At 51.6% G+C, this 20,173-nt stretch overlaps 1 protein-coding gene across 1 annotated transcript in view; it reads right to left on the bottom strand.

Annotated features, from left to right (window-relative positions):
- PARD6G (par-6 family cell polarity regulator gamma) overlaps positions 1 to 20,173 on the bottom strand; it is a 66,421-nt gene that overhangs the window by 22,289 nt on the left and 23,959 nt on the right. Inside the window, exon 2 of the mRNA XM_019643339.1 lies at positions 17,296 to 17,518. Coding sequence (XP_019498884.1) covers positions 17,296 to 17,518 — 223 coding nt within the window. The remainder of the gene's footprint in view (positions 1 to 17,295; positions 17,519 to 20,173) is intronic.

The raw sequence follows: 20,173 nt of genomic DNA, 5'->3' as shown, positions 1-20,173 counted from the left end.
ACCCGAGAGCACACGTCAGCAGGTCCACGGGCTGAGCAGCTCCTCCTGTCCGCAGGCTCTGCCCGCTGGCCCATGGCCCGGGCACGACACTCCCAAAGGCCCCTCTCTCGTCTCACCGTCCGTCAGGCTACTGGTGGCTGAGGCCGCTTCGGTCCCCCACCGACCAGTGTTCCTGGGAGTCTGCCAAACAAAGAGGTCTCTCTGTGTCCCGCCGTCGCACACTTACATGTTCTTTATCACATAGGAGAGAAGAGATGGGGAAACGAAAGGCAATGGGAACCCCCCAATTTCCTACAAAAATATAGGGCAGACGTCACACGGCCTCTCAGGAGCCTGCCAGAGCCGCCTCGTCATTCCGTCTGGGATTGCTGGGGGCAGAACGGATGATGGGCATTTTGTAGAAGCCAGCTTGTCCCACATGAGGTCAGACCTGGAGGGTCGTCGGAGAGTCAGGGCCACGTGCGACCTCTGCAGCTACGTGTCCTCCATTCACGGAGGGCCTCATACAAGCAACTTCAGTAACCGAGCAGAGGCCGTGGGAAGCACAGCCTCCACGGGCTGTCTCCTCAGAGACTCTACTAAAAGCCTCGCGGGGCCACCGTCACCACTATGAGGAGCATGTCCACGTGTCCATCCTCCAGCCCTGACTCCGCAGCCCGGGCTGTATGTACAGGATGCAACAGCGGTAACCCGAGAGGACAACTGTAATCCAAACAGCCGAAAATAACTGTTGGCAGAAAAACCCATACTTACAGCGGACCCTCCAGCAACTCTGCCAGCTGGGTTAGCAGCCCTGAGTGGCCAGCACAGCAAACAGCCATCTTCTTTCCTTTCAAAGGAGATCGCAGGACCCCACAAAGAGGCCCAGGGGAGCGCCAGCCAGCTCCTCATCCCACCCCAGGCCAACCAGGGCCCCGCCTCAGCTGGGTCTCCCCAGCACCACCAGCTCCTAGCGCCCGTCAGCTGAAACCAGCACAGACCCGGAGGGAGCCCTTCCTGAGGAGAGGCTGCAGGGGGATGGGCAGACCGGTCTGCTCCTCTGAGCCTACGGGGGAGCCCGCCAGCCCCAGGCACCTTCCGGTCCTGGGCTGACAGCTCCCGAGCACGAATGCCATGGGAAGGTCCCCGGGCCGGCAGGTCCTCACCCCACTCAACGCCCAGTGTGTGGCCCCTGCCTCTGCTCCCACCTGGCAGGCCTTGGAGACCGTTCAGTCAGGGGTCCTCTCACCTCCTTTCAGAGAAGGAACAAAGCACCCAGAGCCTCTAGTGTTCAGTGACTGGACGAGGCTCGAAGCCAGGGGACGCACGGCTTCCAGAGGCCATTTAGAACAGCTGGGACAAGATGCCACGTGGTCCACTCGCTAATGTGCACAACCTGCAGCTTTCGGTGCATTCACAGCTGAGCGACCATCGCCGCTGCTTGATTCAGAAATTCTCATGACCCCAAAAAGAAACCCTGGGTGACACTGTGCTCCACAGAAGAGACACTGCAGACAGCGCGCTCCTGCTCAGGCACGCGCTCCCAAAAGGCAAGCAGCATGGACACACACTCCTTTGTGGGGGTTCCACCCCCCACTGAGGTCGCACGGTGGATGGGCAGGGGCCGCTTGGGGCCGATCTGTGTGGGAGCCCACAGATGCCTCGACCCCCCATCCAGCCCCACTGCCCAGGTGAGCCAAGGCCAGGGGACAGCAGGTCTGACGCCGCGGAGAGCTGCTCTGGGGCTGGGTGGCTGGCGGCGAGGGTGCACACAGGGCGTGCCATGGGACCTGCTGGCACAGCGCCAGGACGCGCGGGCGGGAGGGAAGACGGGGCAGCACCGCCAGCCACGCCCGGGGTGAGGAGGTCGCCGGCCCCAAGGCTCCTGCTGTCCGGCTCTTGTCTGTGTCAGCACAGACACTCCTGGGCTGACCACTGCAGGGAGGTGACTGTGGGAGCTGAGCCGTCACCAGGTCCCCCCGCCTGGGTTTGGGAGGCGAAAGGAGACATTTGGAGGAAAGCAGATTTGCAGCATTTCTGTCGCTGCACGTGGAGCTGTCAGGGCTCTGCCACCCAACACACCTACAAAGTCCAGAGCTGGCATCTCGAGAGGTAGCATGCTCCCCCCCCCGGACTCCACACAGATGGGAGGCTGGTTAGAGTGACCAGCCCCTCGCAGTCACTGCTGATGGCCCAACGTGTCCAGAGGAGCTGGGCGGGGCTTATTTCCGAGTAATGTAACGGGAGCCTCACCACATCTCACGTCCAAGAAGCACGCTGGCCAGGTCCAGGCGGTCAGGGCAGGGACCAGGTGTGAGCCGCCAGGGGCACAAGGGGAGGCCTGGCGTCTTGGCAGGGGCACGATGGTTACACCCTCCATCCACAAGAGACCATTATTTCCGGGGTAATGTGCTTTCATAAAAAGTGTAACTTCTCACCCTTTGATTTGAAAATTCTAACAAGACTACAGACACTTACCAGTTGTCAATATGCCCATGGACTTTCTACTGGAATCTACACTCACAGGTACAGAGGTACGTTTTGGAGTCTGACTGTAACTCACCAAAACACATAATGTTTTAATGCACCGGCTTTCAGTTGGGACGATGGAAAAGCTCGGGAGCTGGATGGCGGCTGCACGACAGTGTGACTGTGCTCAACACTACGGAACTGCACAATTAAACATGGTGAAAATGGGGTCGGCCGAGTGGCGCGATGGTTAAGAGCTGGCTTGGGATGCCAGAGGGCCCCGGTTCGGATCCCACATATGAGGGCCAGTGACACTGCCCTCCACAGCTGAGATGCTGAACAACAGCTCAACCTGGAGCTGGGCTGCCGTGAGTCACCGGCGACGGCGTGGGCTGCAGCCCCTGTGGCAGTGGGTTGCCATGGGCTACCGTGTATAGCCAGGAGCCAGCGTGAGCAGCCTTTAAGCTGCCGTGAGCGGCCATCCAGAAGCCGGCGACTGATCTGTCTCGCCCGGGAAGAGCACAATGATGGGGCCAGCTGGGCCAGTGAAGCAACGTCCTCCACAACTAGACTGAAGAACAAAACGACAGCAACTTGTCTGTTCCCCTTCCCCCAATTCCCCAGTGCTGTTCCCATCCCCCCAATTCCCAATTAAAAAAAAAATGGTGAAAATGGTAAATTTTGTTACCTATGTTTTCCACAACAAAAAAATTAGCCTTCATTATCGCTTCATATACATTGAATTAATATTGTCATTACTTGTTCATATAAACTGTACCAAGTGTCCCCTAGTGTCACAGGGCACAGCACTTTCAGCCCAGCCGGTGGTCCAGGGCCAGGGTCACAGCTGGCAGTTGTGCCCCCACAAGAAGCAGCTTAGTAGCACATAGCCCCAAGTTCAGCTGTCAGCCTCATTCTAAACCTCTGTCTGCATCTGCTCAACGCCACGAATGTTTGGGGTCTGTGAGAAGCTGGGTGCTGGTGGGGCCCCGTGCTGAGGCATTTTCCCACAGGAGAGGATGGAAAGAACAGAGAGATACAGGGAAAAACAGGAAGACAGACCACTGTGCAGGAGGAAACCCACATCTGCTTCCCTTTCTGGCAAAGAAAAAGGTCACGGTGGAAACTTTTCTGTCTGGACTCCAAACACGCGGGAAATCGTCCCCTCGGCGAACCGCCAGCACGGATGGACAGACGCACCATGGGCTCCCCTGTGTCCTCAGCAGGCCGTCCTGTCTGTGCTCGTCCTGTGAGTCTGGGTGGTGGAGTCCAGTCCCCAAGGTTGACTGAGTACCTGGTTCTGAGCTCACTGGTCACACGTGGCATCACTGCAGCAAGATGCTGGGAGGCCCCTGCATTGCCAGCCTCCGGCCAGTGGACTTCAATGGCCGTGGCTCAGAGCGGTATCTGCCACGTGGGGCCTTTCCGAAGCTTCAGTTCATCATGCGCAACAGGAGAATAATTCTACCACTTGCTTTGTTGTGACAGTCACACGATAATTTGAAACATCCTTGGTGAACAGTGAAAATCAAAGTGAGCATGTGCCTTTGAGCAGAGGGGGAATATGAGTGTTCGGCCGTGGTTTGTAAGCCCCCACGGGCAGGACCCACTGGATGGGCTTCCCCAGGGCTCTGGCTCCAGGCCCCCCCCCCACCCCACGCACACACACAAGCCCTCTATCCCAGGGCCATGTGGGAAGTCTGGCCAAGGGCTCCTGAAGTCAGGTGGTGGCAGGTGAACCTGAGGGGGTGATGGGTGTCAGAGGAAACGACAGGCCACCTCTGAGCTGGGGACGGGAGAAGTGTGGCGCCACTGGCGAACTGTGTGCAGGGTCAGTTGGACTTCAAGCTGCACTTGAACGAGGCACGGGGCAGGGAAGGGTGACAGGAGCTGCGTTCGTTCCCTGTGCGTCCACGGGCCGTCCAGTGCGGACTCAGCAACACAGGGAAGCGTGGGCAGAAGTGGTGATGGTCGGAAATGCTGGGGCAGCCTAGGGAGGGACACAGACACCAGGCAGCCAGCGTCGTTGCTGCGCGTCGGAGGCCTGGCGTGGAGGCAGCCTCCTGGGGCATCTGACACGCACGTCCCCTCCCTCCCAGCTGCCTGTCCGGGTGACTCCTGCTGAGGCAGCACAGCTGAAGACCCTGCGTCCCTGCAGCTGTCATCTTGAGCAGCCCTTTACACAGTCACAGCCACAGAGCTGGCAGAGCCTGTCCCAGGAGGGCGTCCATGAGCCCATCCGTGTGCCGTGGGCCAGATCCCCCAGCGGTAGCCTCTGGGGGCCAATACCACCTACAGGCTCCCCTCCATAAGCCTCCATTCTCTTCTAAAAAGTTTGTCCTACAAATGGAATGGCATGTAAATGGGCTCAAAACGACAGAAATGTAAACAGCTTCCCAGCTTGGGAGCCCTAAGACCACACTCAGCCTGGCCCATCCTGGGGCTTTTTTCTAGCAAAGATACCTCAAATGCAAAACGCTTCAGAGCGCACAGTTTAAGATTAATACCCGCCAACTATTTCTCACATGCCCCGAAGATGTCCTAGCCAGCCACTACGAACACGCTACGGAAGTCTCTGCTCAGGGCAACGTGAGTATCGGTGTCCCACGGCATGTGGGGCGGTCACCAGGGATTACCAGTCTCCTGCAGGCCCTTTGCCGGGGCCGTTCCAACCTCATCGCCAGCTCGTTAGTGAGTGCCTACTGTTTGCAGGTGAGCAGACACAGCTGCCAGGCCCACAGGGGCCTCACCAGCCCCCTGGGGGCCCCTCACCATCTCCTCCCCAGGCACACTTCGTCTGGCACTTGCAAACTGAGCCCGGCCACTTGCTTCTCCGTGAGCTCGCACACGCTTTCCAAGCTGCCCCAGAGGCCTCCGAGCTGTGGCACCGCCTGCCCACAAAGCCCTCCTGGGCCGTGTCTTCCCGGTCCTCACGGCACAATCCCCTCGGCATTGCCGTTTTCCCAACAGTATGTGGGGTTGCTGGTCCCCTGAGGGCAGAAGCCAGGACCTGGGCTGCGTGCTCAGGACTTGACGGTGCCGGGCACACAGCAGGCGCCCATAAGCGAGGTGAGCCTGTAACTGGCTGTCCTGCCTGAGGCTGCTCAGCGTCAGGGTGCTAGGCAGAGGGGCACAGCCGCGCAGGCTGGGTGAGCCCACCGATGCATCGCATTAGCTGAACGAGGAAAGTAGCAAAGAGCTGGTGATTCTGTGACCGAGTGGCTAACGGCCTGCGAGCTGCGTCTTTGGGGGAGGCCAGCACTGTGAGCAAAGTCAGCGCTGGCCTGGGGACCCTAGTCCAGGTCCAGGGGGAGCAGGCGAGGACCTGTCTGTTAAGGAGCCAGAAGGGCCGGCCGAGCGGCTCAGCTGGTTAAGAGCTCGCTCAGGAGTGTGAGCTCTGAGCAACAGCAGTTCGAGTCCCTGCCCAAGCTGAGCTGCCGCCGAGCTGCCAAGAGGTGGCAGGATGGCTCAGCTAAAAAAAAAACAAAAACAAAACCTGTACTAGAAGGTGCTAGAAGCCAGCTCACAGCCCACAGCCCCTGTGCTGACAAGTGTGGCTGCCCACCACCAAGAGCCAGGAAGCTCAAACTCAGCCCCTTGTTCACTCCAGCCCAAAGAGCCCCGCTTCCACCAGCCTTAGGTGACATTTAATAAAACATCACGTCTGATTTTCACTCCATCCACTGTGGGCACAGCAGGCCCTGCAAACTGGCTATCTACGTGGGGACGCTCAGCAGTTTGCTGGCTGCTCAGCACGTGGCCAGTGCCCCTGCAGGCTCTCCTGGGACGAGCGAGCAGTGGCCAGGCCTGAGGAAGCACCTGTGCTGGCCGCAGGAGCCTGTGTTCTCACAGCCCATTGTCCCCATCAGGTTCAGCACAGGCCCGGTCCCACACCCCAGCCCTCCACCCTGGTCCTGCGCCCCAGGGAGGCCTGTGCTCAGACAGCAGGAACAGAGCCCATCTGCTGGCCTCGGCATGTGGGGAGGGTGTGAGGATCAGGGGGCTCAGGAGCAAGTGACTGTTTGCAGGCCCTCAGGAGCAGGTGGGGACCGTGCCCCCCGCATCCTGGAGGTGCCTGTTCTCCAGGCACCACAAAGGGAGGAGGGGGCGTGGGGCGCGCACTTCCCGGGAAGGCTAAGAGTCCCCCTGTTCTAGAAGCTGGCGATGCCACGTCACCCTGGGAAGAGACAAAGTGTGCTGAGCTGGGAGGGGGACGCTGCTCTGTCTGAAGGAGAGACCCGCTAACACAGGAGGCGTACCGGTCCCTCGGAGAGGGACGCACTGGCTTCGCTGGGGAAAGAACACCCCACACTGAGCCCTAAATTTGGCCTTATCTCCCATCAAACCAGAAATCCCTGCGCTCGTCTTCATTGCCAGCCAGCAGAGTGAGCCCTGTGTCCCAGTGAGCCACCTTGCTATGACAGGACCAGTTCAGCCACACATACGTGGGCCTCGGTGGAACCAAGCTGCACCTGCAAATTGTATTGGTCAGTTAGGTTGGTCGGTTGGGTTGGTTGGGTTACAGAAACATCAGACACACCGTGGGGCAGGCTGACAGCTCCCTGAACACAGCACCCAAACACCAAGTATCTGAAGACAGTCCCAGCGGGGCTGCTGGCTGAGCTCCACGTGGCCCAAGCTGGGTGGCAGCCTCCCCCCGACCCCCCAACCCCCGCACACACACCTTGGCCAGACCCGCCTGGCCTTCACTACAGCATTCAGTAGGTAAATTCAAAGCGCACCTGTTTGCTCACCACTCAAGGACAGTCTGCAAAGATGTGTTTTTAAAAGACCCAATTCAAGTGTCATTCTTCTAATGTCCTGCCACGGCGAGGGCCACTGGCAATACACATCTTAGCTCAACATATGCGTGCCTTTTACTCCAGAGGGTCACGTCTCCTCTGCCCTGAAGAGAGAGCCTGACATGTACCTGAAAATGCACACTGCTCTAGAACAATGCCAAACTCTAAAAATAGGCTAATAAGGAATTGGTTACATTTTGTTACATTCATACAACTGATATGTCCATTAAAAGGGTGGAATGTATCTACACACATATACAGAAAATCAAACATATAATGCTAGGTTAACATAATCTCTACAGTGCGTGTATTATGACCCTGTTTCTGTGAAAATGTCCAACTAATTATGCCTGTGCCCAAATGCTAACAGTGGTCTCCTCAGGGCGGTGGGGTTGTTTGCTTTCATGTTGTCTGACTTTTCCTTTACAAATATGTTATAAACAGAGAAGACTTTTAAATAACAAAGTTTTACAGAGTTTAATGACATAGGATATGGTTTTGATGGTAGGTTTTTAAAATGTAAGAATCCAAATTAGAAATAAACTATGGACTTGGATCTGTAAAGTACATATGTCTAGAAAATAAATAAGAGTGAAACCCAATTCCATTAAGTAAAGGGTCACCGTTCACACACAGGTGTGCTGCTGGAACAGCGAGAACCAACAGCTGGAGGGAGGTGCAGACCCAGCCGGGCGCCCCGCCCTCCAGGACACGACCGGCCGCTCTGGACCCCGCAGTCCACTTTGTTTTCCTTTCAGTGAGCAGATTCAGCACATTCTCTCCCCGTCACTCCCACTCCAGGGGGGACGAGGCTTCAGGCATTTTGTTTTCTGTTCCCGTGGGAGAGTTTTTGCCGGTTTTTTTTCAAATTAAAAAAAAAAAAGGAAATTCTCCAAACACACAAACTTCCAGGAATCAGCAGCAATTAAAAAAGCAACTGGGTCTCGTGAAAGCTCCGAAGCAGAGGGTGTAAAGCCCCAGGGCCTAGATCTGTCTCTAAGCGGGACACAGACAGGCTCTTTCAACAAAGTTACACCTTTCCTGCCCTCAACCCGCACAGCCTCCGGACCCTGGCAGCGTCTGAGGAAAGAGAATAAATGAAACGGGCAGAAAATAGAGAAGCTGAATGTGGCAGCTTAAAAAGTTAGACACCCTGAGCACTTCCCTGCTGTGGAGTGAATCCCTAACTTAAATCCAAACACACCTCCCGCTACTTTTAATTAGTCCAACCAAAGCAGTCACGATCGGATTTTTCTCAATAATCCTACCTTTTACTTTGAAGAACACCCTTTAATTACTTTTCCTGGCAACTCACTACAGTGAGATCACAAGCACATCCTCCCCACCCCCGCTTCCAATCATGCAACTTCTGATAAATCAGAAAGTTTACAAACGTGTCTTTTTCCTTCTAGGAATCCAAATGGCCACCAGAATGTCCAGAGCAGTTAACAGACACAGGCAAGCGTACAATATCTGTTCGGTTTAAAAGTAAACAGTTCAAAGTGCTCTGATTGTTCTGAAAGGGTATGATTAAGAATTCAGCCTCCTCTGATACCCTGGGCGGAACTAACCCAGGGACATTAGAGCAACTGAAACTCAATCAGGTGTGGTCCCCCACCTTCGTGGGCAGAAACGCCATCTAACGTCCCCAGGAAAAGTCCCTGGAGTGGGTTCCTGAAGGAAGAAGCCCAAGTCCTTTCCAGCCTGTTGCCTGAGCTCCCAAACGCAGATCTACAACTGGGTTCTTAAACCCGAGTGCCCCAAGAACCCCCAGCACCTGATGTGGCTTGGGAACTCCTCTGGGAATAACATTCTTAAAGGCATAAAGCAAAAGAATGAGATGACAGAGAAAATAATCAAAATACTAAACCAAATGTGTATACGATGCTGTCCATTTGTCCCTCGGTGCCCATGGGAGGTAATGGTTCCAGGACCCCCACGGAAAGCAAAATCCATGGATGCTCAAGCCCTGTATATAAAATTGTGTAATATTTGCTTATAATGTACCCACATCCTCCCGCTTACTTTAAATTATGTCTAGATTACTTATAATTCCAAATACAATGTAAATGCTATAGAGTAGTTGTCATACTGTATTGTTTGGGAAATGACAAGAAAAAATAGTCTGTACGTTTAGTACATGCACAAACATTGTATGCTAACTGCATAGTACAGGTCAGCAACAATGTAACATTAAAAAAATATATTTTCCATCTGCAGTTGGTTGACTCTGTGGACCTACTGACTGTAGGTGCATTCTTACTAAAACATTAAATAACAATCTGTAACCCTGTTTTAAAATAACAATTTTCTGTAAATGATATTCAAGATATCTGGCTACCATGTTGAATTTCGATGTGGATACATCAGGCCACCAGCGAGGTTCACAGCTGGAGTCACTGAGTGAAGCACAGAAAGTTTCTTACCAGAAGAGATGATTTTTTAAAACTTTTCAACAAATGAATTAATTAAAAAGTCAAAGTATTCATACATTTTATAATGGCTGAATTTTGGAAATAAAGGCTGGAGACGAGCCCAGGTGACCTCATTCAGGGCCAAGCCTCAGGCCCGGGAGAGTCTGGTTTGAATCTTCTACTTTTCCTGTGTTAACAGCATTACTGAGATATAATTTATCTGCCATGAAGTTCACTCATGTAAGTAGCATAATTCAACGGTTATTAGTGTGTGTACAGAGCTGTGCAACCAGCACCACTATCAAATTCCAGAACGTGCCCATCATCCAATAAAGAAACGTACCTCCCACATTCCCCTCCCTGCCCATCACAACGAACCTGCTCCTGTCTGTATGGATTTGCCCGTTCGGGACGTTTTACTGTTAAGCATAGTTCTGTTCTGCAAAGTCTCCGTGGGCACTAAATTACTGAACAGCGAATCATGACTCCTGGGGAGACACGGGGTCAGGTTTCTGCGAGCCTCTGGTTACAGTGTCACCCACCCATGAAGACATAACCTTGCATCGCGTGTGTTTCTGTTTAAAGACAACCAATTCTTTAGTATGTGCTATTGATTCATCAACACTGACTAACAGCCAAGAGCATTTTTCTGTGTAAAGCACATCACATCCATCTTGTGCTCGGGAAAACTCGACAGCGCTACAGCACTGTGCTTGGGAGTCTTTTAAAACTGAAATCATGGAGAAAAACACGGAATTCCGGGAAGACGGAGGAGCGAGAAGCATCAGGAATCTCTCCCCACCTGGACAACACCTGCAGGGGTTGGATTTGGCTGATATAACTGTTTTTGGAACTCTGGAGTCTGTTGAAGACTTGCAATGTCCAGGGGAAGAACTGGACAGTAGTTTCGGTCAATTTTGGTCCATTTCAGCTCTTACCACAGCAGCAGCTACCTGTTCCCTCATCCAGCCGTGGAAGGCAGCCATGCATGTGACCTGGAGCAGCCTGCAGAAGCGCGGGCGCAAAAAGAACCCTGTCGTGCAAGGATCGGGAGCCTGTGCTCTGATGCCTGCCCACTGCTTCTGGTCACAGAGGTGCCACGAGGCAGGAGGCAACATACACAAAGAACCTGTCCCTGAAAGAGACTTCACGGCAGATATATTAACAAAGACTTTAAAACAATGGTCCAGGGGCAGCCAGGTGGCTCAGCTGGTTAGAGCACGTGCTCTGAGCAACAGGGTTGCCAGTTCGATTCCCACAGGGGCCAGTGAGCTGCGCCGCTCCCCACCCCATAACTAGATTGAAGACAACAACTTGAGCTGAGCTGCAGCTGAGCTGCCTGGTGGGCAGCCGGATGGCTCAGTTGGTTAGAGCGCGTGCTCTTAACAACAAGATTGCCGGTTCTACTCCCGCATGGGATGGTGGGCTGCACCCCCTGCAACTAGATTGAAAACGGCGACTGGACTTGGAGCTGAGCTGCACCCTCCTCAACTAAGATTGAAGGACAACAACTTGACTTGGAGCTGATGGGTCCTGGAAAAAATACATTGTTCCCCCAAAAAACACATTGTTCCCCAATAAAGTTTTAAAAAGAAAAAAACAGAAAGAAAGGGGTATCTTTAAGAAGAAAACAAAACAATGGTCTAAACGTGCTCAAAGAACTAAAGGAAGTTGTGGAGAAAGTCAAGAACACCAAGTCTGTACAAAATGGAAATATCAATAAAGAGACATAAAACCTAAAAAGAAACCAAAAAAAAAAAATTTCTGGAGCTGAAAACTACTGTCACTGAAATGAAAATTTCACTACAGTGATCAAACAGATTTGAGCAGACTGAAGAAAGAATGAGTGAATTTGAAGATAGGACAATGGAAATCATCAAGGCTGAGAGATAGAAAGTAAAAGATTAAACACAAAACAAACAGAGCTTCAGGGATCTGTTGGAAATCAAAAAGAAGAACACCTTTTTTGTGTGGGAGTCCCAGAAGGAGAAGAGAGAGAAAAGTGAGTGGAGAGATTATTTGAAGAAATATGGCTGAAAACTTTCCAAAGCTGAAGTCATGAATATAAAATCCAAGAAGATAAACAAATTCCCAGTGTGATGAACTTAGAGAGACCCACACCGAGACACATTATAAGCAAACTTTCAAACGACAAAGACAAAGGGAGAATCTTGAAAGCAGCGAGACAGAAGCAATTCGTCACATACAAGGGACCCTTGGTAAGACTCTGCCCATTTCTCATCAGACACGTAGGAGGCCAGAGGCCAGTGGGCTGATATGGTCATGGTGCGAAAAGAAACAGAGCTGACAGCCACAAATCCTACATCCAGCAAAACTGTCCCTCAAAAGTAGGTGAGGAGTCAGACATTCCCAGGTAGACAAAAGCTGAGGAGTCTGTACCACTGGACCTGCCCGCCCTGCGAGGGACACTCCAGGGAGTCCTGCCGGTGACAGGAGAGGACTTGGGCAGGAACGTGAAGCTGACTAGAGGAATAAAGATCTCAGTAAAGGTCAATTCCTGGGCAATCACCAAAGCTGGTAGATGGTGACGGTGGTTTGGAGCTGCACTTTGTTATCTACATAATTTATGAGACTAATTCATTTAAGGAAAAAAACCAATTATTTGTCTAAAATCTAGAATTACTGTAACTTTGGTTTGTATCTCTAAATCTTCTACATCATTTAAAAGGCTAATGAATTAAAAATAATTATTAGTTTATGTTCTGGGTATCACATGTATAAAGATGTAAATTTATGACATCAACAACCAAAAGTACTGTGGATTGCACTGTAAAGGAGCAGAGTTTTTAAAGTTAAGTTAGTAGAAATTCAAACTAGTGTATATACTGTAGGTGCTAAATGTAATCTCCATAGTTGATAAGGGATTAATATGCAGAATAGATAGAGAAGTCCTAAAACTCAACAACGAGAAACAAACAACCTTATAAAAAAATGGGCAAAGGACTTAAAGAGGCGTTTCTCCGAAGAACACATAGAAATGGGAACAAGCCATTTAAAGATGCTCAGCGTCACTGGTCACCAGGGAAACGCCAATCTAACCATATCAGATCCCACCTCACACCCATCAGGACAGCTGCCCTCAAAAGCTCAGAAAACACAAGTGCTGGAGAAGGTGTGGGGACACTGGAGCCTTGGTCACCGCTGGTGGGAGTGTAAAATGGAACACTCACCGTGGAAAAGAGTGTGGAGGTGACTCAAAAAAATTTAACATATAGCTACTATATGACCCAGCAATTCCACCTCTGAGTTAGACAAGGTCTGACTTTTACATTTGCGAACTTGTTGCAACGGTGTTATTAACCTTTTTTGGTATCAGAGGGATTATTCATTGTGAATTTGTACCAACTGGACAAACAGTGAACCAAGTTTACTATTTGGAATTGGTGAGAAGGCTGCATGAAAAAATTAGACAAAAACGGCCTAAACTTTTCGCCAACCATTCATGGCTCTTGCATCACGAAATGCACCAGCTCACATGGCACTGTCTGTGAGGGAGTTTCTAGCCAGGAAACAAATAACTGTGTTGGAACACCCTCCCTACTCACCTGATCTGGCCCCCAATGACTTCTTTCTTTACACAAAGATGAAGGAAATATTGAAAGGGAGACACTTAGATGGCATTCAGGACATCAAGGGTAATACAATGACACTCTGATGACCATTCCAGAAAAAGAGTGCCAACACTGCTTTGAAGGGTGGACTAGGCACTGGCGTCGGTGCGTAGCTTCCCAAGGGGAGTGCTTCGAAGGTGACTGTACTGATATTCAGCAGTGAGGTGTGTAGCACTTTTTCTAGGATGAGTTCACAAACTTAATTGTCCAACCTCGTATGCCCCAAAGAATTGAAAGCAGGGTCTCAAAGAGACATTTGTACACCCAAGTTCATGACATCATTATTCACAAAGGCTAAAATGTAGAACAAACCCAAGTGTCCATCAGTGGATGAATGCAAAGCGAAATGTGGTCCATCCACACAATGCAACGTGATTCAGCCTTAAAAACTAAGGAAATCCAGACCTGCTACAACATGGATGAACCTGGAGAACATTATGGGTTAAGTGAGATCAGCCAGTCACAAAAGGACAAATACTGTGTGATCCCACTTATATGAGGTACATAGAGTTGTCAACATCATAGAGACAGAAAGTAGATGGCAGCGTCAGAGGCTGGGGGTGGGCGGATGGAAAGTTATTTTTTTAAAGGCAGAGTGATTCAGGTTTATAAGATGGAGTTACAGGGATGGACGGTGGTGATGGCTGCACAACAATGTGAATGTATTTAATGCCACTGAACCGGACAGTGAAAAATGCTCATAATGGTAAATTTTATGTTAAGTGTATTTTACCAGAATAAAAAGAGAAGGAAAACATGGCAGTAAACAGACTGTGAAAAGGAGGAGAGGGAACGTGTGTCGGCAGTGCAAACTGGTAAGTGCTGTGCATGTGTGCAAATGACCACGGAAGTATCCCAAGTGTCAATTTTGGGTTTACATGTAAATTTTGGCAAGTGCACTAGTAGGAATGAGGACAGACTGCAAGCGGAACCTCAACGAGCGGCCCTTTGTGAGCGGCTTCCTCCCGTTCGCACTGTAGTCAGCGTTCCTTCAGGGCTTCTCTCCTTTTATGGCTGAATACGATGCCATGGCGGATGGACCACTTTTGGTTTAGCCGCCCATCCGCCGGTGGACAGTTGGTGTGCCCGCCTTTTGGCAACTGTTGATAATGTTACACTGAAGGTTCGTGTATAAGCTTTCGAGTAGAAAGATGTTCTCTACAACCTAGTATTTTGTTGAGGGGTTTTTACATCTATGTTCATAAGGGATGTTGGTCTGTAGTTTTATTGTGATGTCTGTGTGTGGTTTGGGGGAAGAGATTAACAAGTGGCAAACAAATTAATTTTCCTAGACATAACCGTGGGTTTACTTCAACATCTATCAGAAAACTGCTGACTTTTAATTTGTGATAATAATATAGTTTCCTCTAAAATATATGCCAACGCATAGAAAGTTTTGAGTTAATGTCAGAGCGGGTGTGGTTACAGTAAAATCGTGGCTGACATCGTGGGACCCTTGCTGCAGGAAGAGGACGTGGGACTTGAGTGTCGCCACCGAGGGACACCGCCTTGCACGCGCTTGGCAAGTCTTCCTGAACATGGAGGAGTCCTCCCGCCCATGGAAACACCACCGCCCTGCCTGTCCCACCCAGATGTGGCCTTTGCAGGTGGGGTCCACTGAGGACCATGAGAGGCAGCCCCAGGGGCGGTTTTCCCCAGTGATGGGATCTAGGGGCCGGGTACAGGAACAGTGGGAACGTCTTTCTATTTAAGCCTGAAAACAGCCCAAGGAAGACGCAGCTTTCTCATTTTATCGATGAGAACGTGGGGCTCATTGGTCACGGAGCCGGTGAGAAGGTGCTAGAGGGAGGGCCTGAACTTACGTCTCCCAGGCTCCTTGCTGTCACGTGACAGGGAAAGGCAGGGGTTGCAGGCGACAGGCTCGCGCTGACAACAAGAGGGTGAGGAGCCGTCAGCTGGGTCACTGAACTTCGGGCTTTTTCCAGGGTGGCACAGGAAGGAAGGAAAGTCACTAGGTCGCCAGTGAAGACGGTGCAGGACCTTGGCTGGAAGGGCCCGCGCTGTGTGAGCTGCCTGTGGGGAGCTAACGCAGTCCCCCTCACAAACACACAGACCTGGGGCTTCCTGTGTCGCCTCGGCTTCAGTGGCTCCACTGCACAGGAAGCCAAGTGTCACCAGGACCAGCCTCTCCAAGGGCAAAGAGAGCCTTCTGTCGCACTCCACACGCGGTGGAGACTGTTTTCCTGCAGCACGGGTGACAAGGCCCCAACAAGCAGACGCTGTGAGTGGGGGTGGCTAGGGCAGAGGTGCGGGACGTGGGATCGGGGTGGGGGACAAAAGCCAGCCCTGAGAGCAATTAGTAAATGCAATGGACAGCGGGCAGAGGGAACCTGAGCTCACCGAGGCCAGGCCCTTGAGAGAGGGTGGCATACAGACACACACCCACATGACGCGAGGGCAGCAGGGGACGCAGAAAGGAACGGGGGACACGGGAAGCTACAGCACAGACAGGGGAGGGTCCTGAGGCCACTGCGAGGAAGTCACAGCTGTGTCGACATCTCCGTGCCATCGGCAGGACAGCCAGGCTCAGCAGGAACAGCAGATGCAAAGCTCTCTGATCTTGTGCCAGAGAACAGTCTAAAAGGAGGTCGGGGACCTGCCGTTCCCTCTCTGCACGTTCCCTGCCGTCAGCACAAACAAGAGGACAGCAACGGGCAGCACACAAAGCGCTGACCACTGGCCAGACCACCTGAGCGCCCTGCGTGTGTCGCCCACTTGCCTCATGGTGACTTGCTGGGCGAGTGCGTGAGGGACAGCAGGCCTGGCCGTGCCTCGGGACCCTGCCCCTCGCACTTACCAGGCCGGGCGCTAGTCTCCAGCGTCCCCGAGGGCCTTGCGCGTGGACATCGCTGCAGCAACTTCTAGTCCCTGCTCAGGCTGTCCCCCCTGCAGAGCCACCCTGCTCCCCCAGAGAGACCGAGGCCTTACTCCCTCCTCCCAGCAGCGACTATGGTACTGTGACTGCTGCTGCGCGGTGTCCCCATGGCCACTCTGCTCCTGGAGGGTGGTCAGTGCCCTCTGTGCACACAGAAGGTCCACTTGGGGCAGGAGGGACAGTCGTGACCACGTCAATCAAAATGCCATTTTCTGAACATCCAGCTTCACCTCAGTGGTTCTTTCCTTCAGTACAGCTGACCCTTGAACAACATGGGTTTGAACCTGTACACAGACTTTCTTCAATAAATGCCTGTGTGTTTTTGATCCGCGGTTGGGAGTCCGCAGACATGGGGGGCCGACTGTGCATGGATCTGTGCCATTCGACGTGGGGACTTGAGCACCGGGGTGCTGATCCCTGCAGGGGGCCTGGAACCCAACCCCTGTGGGTTCCCAGGGACAAATGAAGTTTTGGGGGAGTCAAGTTATATGTGGATTTTCAACTGTGCGGGGGGTCATCCCATGTTGTTCAAGGGTCAACTGTGTTATTTTGAAACGTTAAGGGTTTCCAAATTTAGAGATGAGAAAACGAGTCTCAAATGCGGCTCTGAGCAGCTCAGCGTCCCGCTCTGACACGACAGCAGGGTGTCCCTCCCTTTCAGCCATGAACCCACTTAGTCATTTATTCTCATGTGAGACGACACTGTTCTACTCACAGCACACTGGGCATCAGAGCCACCGTCAACCAAAGGAATGATTTAAAGCTAACATGTTTTTCCAACCCTGAAAAGACAGTGCAAAACATACCAGCAACCTAAACTGTCATTTTTGAGTTACTGAATTAACCTGCTTGCAGTTAAAATTCTGAAAGGATCAATATTATTTTCTCCTTAGTACCTAAAAATCAGAAGTCAACCCTATTTAAAGTGGAAAACGCAGTGTAGGTGTCTGTAAGCCCTGATAAATTGATGTGGACCAAGCAAACGTTCCTGTTCCTACTCTCAGCCCAGGCAAAACACCAGAACCACGAGGCTCTGATGGCAACACCGAAAACCGCACGCACGGAGAGTGAGCACCCAACGGGGCGCCTGTCCTGCTCGGTACCTCGTTTCTGGATGAAGACCCTGAGCAGAGGGTTTGCACTCGAGACGGCCTTGCAGAAGTTGTCATCGTTGTTGATGGGCAGCAGGTCACCGTGCACGTCCGCGTACCCGATGGTCACCTCGGTGTTGGCGATGTGGTGGGTGTGTACGACCAGCTTGTAGAAGTCTTCAAACTTCCCCGGCTTTTGTCGGTCTAAGGAGAACCTTCGGAACTCAGCCCCAAACTACAACGCAAGACACGGGGGTGAGTGAGCAGCGGGGACAGCCACCAGAGACAGGCTTGTTGCCTTAACAAAGTGTGTCCTGAGCCCCCACAGGCCTGGGACACAGCAGTGACCAGCGTGCCCATCCTCAGGGAGCTTCCGCCAGCGCACTAGGGACCAGCACGTCCTGAGGTCAGGACAGGCTCAGGAGGAGGAAGGTCAAAATCAATTGTAAGCACCAGCTGAGGGCCCCAGGCAAAGGTCCAAACCACCCTGAGGCAGGTCAGACCCCCAGAGGCAGGAGACAGGCAAGGACATTGGAGACTCTGGGCTGTGTGCTGAGGGCAAGGAAAGGGCTGGAGCAATTTTAAGCAAGGAAGTGACTTGATATGATTTGCATTTCAAACTGACCAAGTGGCACACTTCAAAAGGATCAACATGCAAGCAAAATGCGAAGCCCAAAGGAACTTGGAAACAGGGAGCCTCACCACAGTCAGGGCTCTGGGCTTTCCCAAACACAGAGCAGTCTCTTCAAACACGAGCATTCACTCGTCCTGCTTTGGGGAACACCCGGCCCCGGCCCAGGCACACACGGAGTGGACTACAGAGCTCTAGGCCACCTGTGACAAGAGGACCCTCTGTCACCTCTCATGGGCTGAACTGTCCAGGGACCTTAGGACACCACTTCTGTTTGTCTGGCTCAGGACACGCTGTTGTTCCCCACCTGGCAACGGGACCTTAGTCACCAGGCAGGACAGATGCTGTGCTCGTCAATGGAACCCAAAACAATTCTATTGGTTCCAAGATACACAAAAATGAAATGTGTAATGTTTACACATATCTAGTCATTATAACATCTGCAGGTGATGTCAACCAGTCAAGGGCAAGTCAACTCAAAGCACACAGGCTGGCTTGGCCCTCAGCTCAGGACAGGCAGCAGTCACCTGCCGGCCCCCAAGCTCTGAGCTCTGGAATCAGCAGTCCAGGAGTTCGCATCTGTGACGAGTCCCCAGAAGAAGCTGATGCTATGGGCCTGAGGACCACACACACCAAGCCACTGGTTCAAGGGAATTAGTCTCCAGACCTCAACTTGCACAGAGCCCTGGGAACCAGTACCCTGTCCCCGTCCCTTTTAAAAAGCAAAGGAAACCAAGTCCTCACGCACCCAGCACTGCCCCAGGCACACAACCTGGGACAAGGCAAAGTACTGCTTTGGGAAAAGCCACGTGGATGGCTCCCCAAGGCTCCTGAAGCCAGGGGACGAGGGCTCTCAACTCAGCAGTGAGTGTGTGTGTGTGTGTGTGTGTGTGTGTGTGTGTGTGTGTGTGTGTGTGGCGGGAAGGGGGGGGCAGCAGAGCTCCTGGCTGCCTGACCTGGAGGTGCGGCCTATGCCACACAGCAGAGCCCCCACGATTTAAGATAAGCAGCGTTTCCTTTCTCGGTGTTTATCCCAAATGTGCACTGCTGGCTGGCCCACACAGGCTACAGAACTTTTTAAGACACAAGAGATCAATCCTACAAGTGAGCTGGATGTGACTTTTTCCAGATTCGGTTATCCAGTCACATCACGTATGTTTATTTCAATAACAGTCAACCATCACCTTTCCCATGTCACGTATCTAACATATGCTAACTCTCACAGGAATTCGTTTTTAATCAGTATGAGCCTTCTCCACTACAACTAAAGAGTTTAATCAAGCATGATAAAACTGTTAATAGCAAGAGTGTTTCTGACTTTGGATACACTTCATAGTTGCATATTCCCCCAAACAGACACATCACGTTTCTTTTCGTATGAGGGATTCAAGCTCCCCTCCCCCGTCCTCACACGCCTGCCGGGCCTGTGCCACAGCCGGCAACCTCGGGAACGGCCAACAGCAATCACCACACAGGTCGGATCCGCGATGTGCTAGTCACAACTGCATTTGGCACTTGATCTAAGATGCACCTCAATTTGTTTCTCAGTTCTTTTCAAAATTTTCCTCAAAATACGTCTTAACATGTTAATTTTTCAAATTTATTTTTAATTTAAGTTCAGCTGGCATATAATCTCATATTGGTTATGTTAGTTTCAGGCATGCAAGCTAGTGATTTGAAATGAAAATGAATTCAGACTTTTTCCTGACAGAGAGCAACTCTAACTTGCTGGATAATGAGTCCAGCTCTGTCAGTCAAGCCGTGCAGGGAACATGTCAGGTGAGCTCCAAAGTTTGGAAAAAGGTGTGAAATATGGTATGCTACAAGCATTTTTTCCCTAATTTTTAATTGTGCAAAAATATAGAAAACATAAAATTTACCATCTCAACCATTCCTTTGAACATTTTTTTTTTCATTTACAGTTCACATTCAACATTATATTAGTTCCAGGTGTACAGCGTAGTAGTGGTTAGACATTCATGTAACTTATGCAGTGACTCCCCCTTACCCCGAATAGTCTAGTCCCCGTTGACATCATACACAGTTATTACAATGTTATTGACTATACTCCCTGTGCTGTAGTTCAACCAATTTGTGCTTCTTCGTTGTTTTTTTTTAAAGATTTTATTGAGGAATTGGGAGGAGGGTAACAGCGTTGGGGAATCGGGGAAGGGGAACAGACAGGTAGACAAATTGCTGTTTTGTTCTTCAGTCTAGTTGTGGAGGACGTCGCTTCACTGGCCCATGTTGGTATTATCA

Source organism: Hipposideros armiger, unplaced genomic scaffold, assembly GCF_001890085.2.
Source record: "Hipposideros armiger isolate ML-2016 unplaced genomic scaffold, ASM189008v1 scaffold_77, whole genome shotgun sequence".
Taxonomy (NCBI): domain Eukaryota; kingdom Metazoa; phylum Chordata; class Mammalia; order Chiroptera; family Hipposideridae; genus Hipposideros; species Hipposideros armiger.
Note: the sequence above shows the minus strand (reverse complement) of the source record. Positions and strands in the feature narration are given on the sequence as shown.